Source organism: Mesitornis unicolor, unplaced genomic scaffold (assembly GCF_000695765.1).
Source record: "Mesitornis unicolor isolate BGI_N332 unplaced genomic scaffold, ASM69576v1 scaffold33403, whole genome shotgun sequence".
Classification (NCBI taxonomy): Eukaryota; Metazoa; Chordata; class Aves; order Mesitornithiformes; family Mesitornithidae; genus Mesitornis; species Mesitornis unicolor.
The window spans coordinates 5,671-11,489 of NW_010175897.1; the positions used below are offsets into that span (position 1 = coordinate 5,671).

At 54.7% G+C, this 5,819-nt stretch overlaps 1 protein-coding gene across 1 annotated transcript in view; it reads left to right on the forward strand.

The window, feature by feature from the left end:
* The window catches only part of SCNN1G (sodium channel, non-voltage-gated 1, gamma subunit), a gene marked incomplete at its 5' end in the record, with an annotated part of 8,382 nt that extends 5,136 nt beyond the window's left edge, over positions 1-3,246 (forward strand). Inside the window, 7 exons of the mRNA XM_010181582.1 lie at positions 255-353; positions 1,482-1,599; positions 1,710-1,788; positions 1,870-1,927; positions 2,207-2,268; positions 2,470-2,545; positions 2,857-3,246. Coding sequence (XP_010179884.1) covers positions 255-353; positions 1,482-1,599; positions 1,710-1,788; positions 1,870-1,927; positions 2,207-2,268; positions 2,470-2,545; positions 2,857-3,246 — 882 coding nt within the window. The remainder of the gene's footprint in view (positions 1-254; positions 354-1,481; positions 1,600-1,709; positions 1,789-1,869; positions 1,928-2,206; positions 2,269-2,469; positions 2,546-2,856) is intronic.
* Positions 3,247-5,819: the final 2,573 nt, after the last annotated feature.

Here is a 5,819-nt window from a genome sequence, read left to right on the forward strand (position 1 = left end):
CCTGCTGAGATTCAGTGAATACAGCCCATGATCCAGCCAGAGCAGTGCTTTGGGAAATGGATATTACAAACAAGCAACAAAGCCCCTTTTGACAAGTGATGAACAAATCGTTTGAGGTGACAAATGGTGACCACGCTGTTCAAACAGTAGAGTTCCAGAACTGTGCTGAACTGCCACTGCGTGGTGGACGCTGTGTGTCCTTTGGTTTCTCTGTGAACTCCAGAAAACCAGGGTTGTTCTTCTCTGCTTCTCAGACGCGGTCCCGCAAGCTGAGCAAACCCTACAGCGACTGCACGGAGACCGGTGCCGACATCCCCGTGGAAAACCTCTACAACAAGAGCTACTCGCTACAGGTAAATCCGGTGCCTTTGTCTTTATCAGCCGCTTCCAAACCACCTTCACAAAAAAGCTTGGCAATATTCTGCCGTTCAGGACCTGAGATTGGGAACCGTCCAGGCACGGGGTCACTGCTGTTAACCACTGCTGTAAAATACCACAGCGCTTTTTAACATCCGAGTTTTATTCCCAAGTGGTTGATGTTTGAAGTTCCCTTAGGCGCCCTGTTAGATAAAGAGGGAACATGAGCTCATTAGGCAATTTTCAAGCAATGCGAGACTGGAAAATATTGGCCAAGTAAATGTTGCAGCTCAGTAACCCTTGAAGCCAGAAATTGTGACCTTTAGGACTCCGAGAATAGCAGATAGCATCTAATCAGTATCCAGATAGCAGGATGTTTGTTTGCAGAGTAAGTTTCCACTAATTTTGCATGGTTTCTGTAATTGGGTCCTCTTGGAGAGTGTCACTTGTTGAAGAATCGTCATTACATGATTAGCTGCTGCCTACTGCACAGCCGGTGCCTGGGCTGGGGTTTTATTTTAGGGGGTGTTACACCTGAACCCACAGTGATGTATTGCCAGGTGGGGTCACACAGACGTTATCTCAGGTTTTAATAACAGTACTTCACCAAAACTCTGGGCTCGGGAGGGCTGGGACCAAGAGGTCTGACAACTGGGATTTCAAAACAAGACGTTCAGTTCCTGCTTGCTCCAACTGATAAAGCACAAAACACTGACCCCGCTGCAGCTCAGGTCTCCAGATACGCACCAAACGTGACCATTTTCACCAGAGAGTCACTCCCATGCCTGTAGGTGTTGATTCATGGACCACAAGCCCTGGCACAGCAAAGCCTCCTTGGCTGTGGAAAGTGCTGCAGCTTTTGATGGGGAAGGGGGGGAATTCACAGGATCCCCCCCTCAGAGCTGGTTATGTCCTCATGTCTGGCACTAGAGCCTGAACGCCCCGCAGCACTTTCTGCCCCTGTTTGTATTCACCAGCAACAGAGCCTGCAGGCCCAGGGAAAGGCTCCCATTTGGTTGCTGCTGTTGTAAACAGGGGATGTTTTTAGGTGCCTGCGAGCCTGGCGCCGCAGAAGCGCAGCAGCCTATGCCCATAGACACCGGCTGGTGCTTTCTCTCCCCCAGATTTGCCTGCACTCCTGCTTTCAGAAGGCCATGGTGGACTCGTGTGGCTGTGCCCAGTACGCACAGCCCTTGCCTGCTGGGGCAGAGTACTGCAACTACAAGAAGAACCCCAACTGGAGTAAGTGCTGTGTAAAATAAACACCTCCCGCACTGCCTGTGCCTCAGCCGCCCCCTGCCCCCAAATCAGGACTTTTCTTTCCCATTTCTCATCCCTCTCCCTCCTCGCAGTGTACTGCTACTACCGACTGCACGAGAAGTTTGTGAAGGAGCAGCTGGGCTGCCAGCAGATCTGCAAGGACGCCTGCAGGTAAGCCCTGCCCCGGCCAGGGGTAACACGCTGCGTGCATGGGGGTGCCAGCTCGCACTGACAGCCTGCCTCTCTCCCCAGCTTCAAGGAGTGGGCGCTCACCACCAGCATCGCCCAGTGGCCGTCCACCGTGTCCGAGGTCAGTTCCCAATTGCCATGGCAGCACCACCAGGCGTTAAACAACCCCAGAGGTTCAGTGTGGAAGTGGGGGGGCTATGGGGTATTCGTTAGCACTTCAGTGATGCTCCCCCTGTAGTGTCCAGGTCAGGGCTTCCCCTGCAGGAGCTCATTGAACTCAGATTTGGCTGCTGGGCTGGGAGGTCCCTGGGACAGGCCCATCACATCCGTTCAGTTCTGGCTCCGGGGGATCTCTGCTCAGCACACGTGGCTGCAGCGCTGTTGTCCGTATTTTTTCCAGGACTGGATGCTTCGAGTTCTGTCTTGGGACAAAGGGCAAAAACTCAACAAGAAGCTGAACAAGTAAGTTTCCACGTGTGTGTTTCTAGCTTGCACCTCCAGCTCAGATATAATCTCAGCAGCCCTAATGATGGCAATTGGGGAAAAAGCTCCCTTAGAGCGGCCCAGCCCTACTGGTCCAACTGGTTATTTGCATAGTTTTTCAGTATGTTTCATGTTATTGTTTTACCAAACCCTCTGCCTGCCTCCTGTTTCTCCTCTCAGGACGGACCTCGCAAACCTCATGGTGTTCTACAAGGACCTGAACGAGAGGTTCATTTCGGAGAACCCAGCCAACACCGTAAGCGAGCACAGCCGTTCCCCGCTCAGACGCGGCTCTTCCTCCTGACGGCCCCGAGGTTCCCATGCGGCCGGGGAGCAGTCCCATCCCCACAGGGCAGGAACCATCCATGGGTGATGCACCCACTCCTGCCCTTCACAGCCCTTTTATCTGAGGCTGCTTTTCAAACTGCCCAGTCCCAAGCCCTGCACTGGGGTCTCCTGCTGCTGCCCCAGCATGGCACAGCCTCCCCATGTGCCATAATGGTGCTGTGGGTGCGTGTCCAGCACCCACAGGAGTCAATAATAACCTAGTGCTCTCTTCTCTCCCAGCTCGTCATTCTTCTCTCCAACTTCGGAGGCCAGCTGGGCCTTTGGATGAGCTGCTCGGTCGTTTGCGTCATCGAGATCGTCGAGGTCTTCTTCATCGATTCGCTTTCCATCGTGATGCGGCGCCAGTGGCAAAAGGCAAAGAAGTGGTGGAACGGCCGGAAAAGGGACCGCTCGGGGAAGCCACCGCAGGCCGGTGACACGGAGAGGCAGGGCCACGACAACCCCGTCTGCATCGACGAGGACCTGCCCACCTTCAACACCGCCCTGCGCCTGCCGCTGCCCCAGGACAGCCCCCTGCCCAGGACTCCCCCCCCCAACTACAGCACTTTGCGCCTAGAGACTGCCTTCACCGAGCAGCTGCCCGACACGCTCGAGGTCGGGCGGCACTGACGCCTGTTCATCACCCATCCGGGTGCCAAAATCAGAGGTGGGTGCTGGACCCACGTGCCCAGGGGCGAAAGGCACGCGTCCAAACGAGCACTGACGGGCTGTTGGGTCAGACCCTCGTTCAGGGATTGAACTTGCAGTCACAGCTTCTCCGAGCAAAGCTCAGACACGAAAGCCGAGGGCTCAGAGACATTAGGGGCTCCAAGCAGCATCAACTCTCAAGTTAAATCATTGCAGGAGATGGCTGGAGCAGGATGTGGCGCTGAGCTGGGATGTCTGGCCAGACAAAGGCGTACATTAGCAACCAAGTGCACACACCCCATTGTACGCGGGCAGGAATTGCTCCACAGCAGAAGATTGATGCCACATTGAGTATTAACGCTAATTGCTCTCTGCTGTGCAGCTTGACTTGTGGGAAGAACCCAGGGCTTTCAGGAAGGCAGCACGACACCGTAGGAAAGGGCATGACAGAGGTCTGGGAAATGGAGTAAAGGAAAGCTCTCAAGTTGAATTTTGATCCCAAAGGTGGCCTGAGGAGCTCTTCATTCTGAGGAGAAAAGCTGGGATTGCCATAGATGTGCTTGTAGAGCAAGGTACTGCACAGCTTGAGTAGGACAGCTTAAGTCATCCCAAAAGAATCGTCCGCAAAGGGCACGCGATCCGGTTGGGATTGCAGTCATGAACTGCGTGCTCTGCAAGCCTGTCTGGTCTTACATCGCCCGAGCCTGCCACTAAACCCAGCCTCGGCGCAGCTCGTTCGGCAGCACGAGCCCTTGGCCGCACGTGACTTCCCCAAGGCCTCGCAGGGCCCTGGCTGCTCCTGTCCTGCTCCACCCGGGCAGGGACTTCCCTCCTGCGGCACCCGGCGGGTGACAGAGGGTACATTGCCCCACCGCTGTGTCGTGCTGGTACGGCATCCGCCTTCTTACACCGCTCCATTCCACCGTCAGCACCCTGCATTGCACCTCCCCGCACCGCAGGCGGGCTGGGGGCTGCTGGGGGAGAGACCTCCCCTCGCTCCCAGTCCTGCTCCTGCCTTTCTCCCTCCACAGCCGATTCTCAGCCACCCCGAGCGCACTGTGAGGATGATGAGGATGAGCACGGCCTACACCGGGTTGGCTGCTTTGGGTTTTTGTAGAGCAGGAGTGATTGAGAGAGTGTGTGTGTGTCAGCGTAAGAGAGTCGCTCTTTTCTCTTCTCTTTATAAGCTTATTTTATATAGGACGGTGAGAATCCAGAAAGGTTCTTTAATGTGCAATAAAACATATTTTAACTGGATTATTTAAATAGCTGATAAACTGAAAAAAAATAAAGATATATTTTTGAGTAACTGCTTTGTTGTTTGGGGTTTTTAATATCGGTGGTACACGAGTTATTTCTACACGGGCATCCCAAGAAGTCACAGGAGCTGCTTGTGCCTCCCCTGGGGCTGCCGGGTGCCCTGGGCTGCTCTGCAGGAGTGGGAACTGGGGGTGCACGGTGGAAATGCCTTGTGGAAAGCAGCGTTAGCAAGGTGCCCAAAGCCACTGTAATTCGGGTGGCCCCAGACAGTTGCAGTCCTCGGGGACCAGAGGAGGGAGAACGGGGTTTGCTGTGCCTCCAGAGCCCCTCTAACACACAGAGCAGGGGTGCCCGACGCTCATCCCCATCCCCTCTAACACGGCACCAAGTGATAATGAAGGAACAATAAGGCAGCAAACATCGCAAAATAGGACACAATGGTCCTGTTTCTCATCCTTACCCGTGTGGGTGGCAGCGCTCGACGGCTGCAGGGGCTGCAGGATCCCAGGCATGGGACAGGGCCCTCCCCACTTCTCCCATAGAGCCTCCTCTGCCTCTCAGGCTGCCCAAATAACCCTGCCCGAATAACCCTGCCCAAATAACCCTGCCCGCTCCCAGCAGCTCCCAGCACCGGGGGCTGGGTTCAATCAGCAGGCGCTAATTACCAATCAGCCCCCTCGGAAAGCAAACCCCTGCAGCTGCCCGGAGCATCCCCCGGTAATTTTAGAAAGCTTTGTATTTTTAAAGGCTTCCCAGAGCTAGACAAAAGCCTTTTAAAATAAACTAAGTGGTGCCAATCCTGCAAGAAAGCAGGCGTGCTGGCTGGTGACACTTTACATCTGATAACCGCAGTTTTAATAAGGGAAATATCATCTGGTCGACAGCAAATCTGCCTTGTGCAGCATTCCCTGCAGCGTGCCTCCCCGCTGATAACCCGGGCCGTGTGTTTGGGCAAAAGCAGCCACTTTAAACTCTCTAGAAAACCATAGGTTTCTCTAGGTGCTCTGTGCATTCACTTCTCTGGCAGGCACAGCGCCTTTTCCCCCGGTGTGAATAATCCTCGGGAGGCAGAAAGCCACGGTGCAGCCACAGAAACGCGTTACTTCATCAGGAATTAAATGCTGAACCCCTGAGTCACCTTAAACGCAGAGAGCTCCCCGGGACGGAGCGAGGATCGGGTTTGGCACACGCTGAACACCATAAAGCGCTTGAGAAACTCGGCGTGGTGTTTATGGGAACAACAGGCAGTAAAGTGGTTTGTGACACCCTGCGCTGCTCCCGGGGTCAGGCAGCCC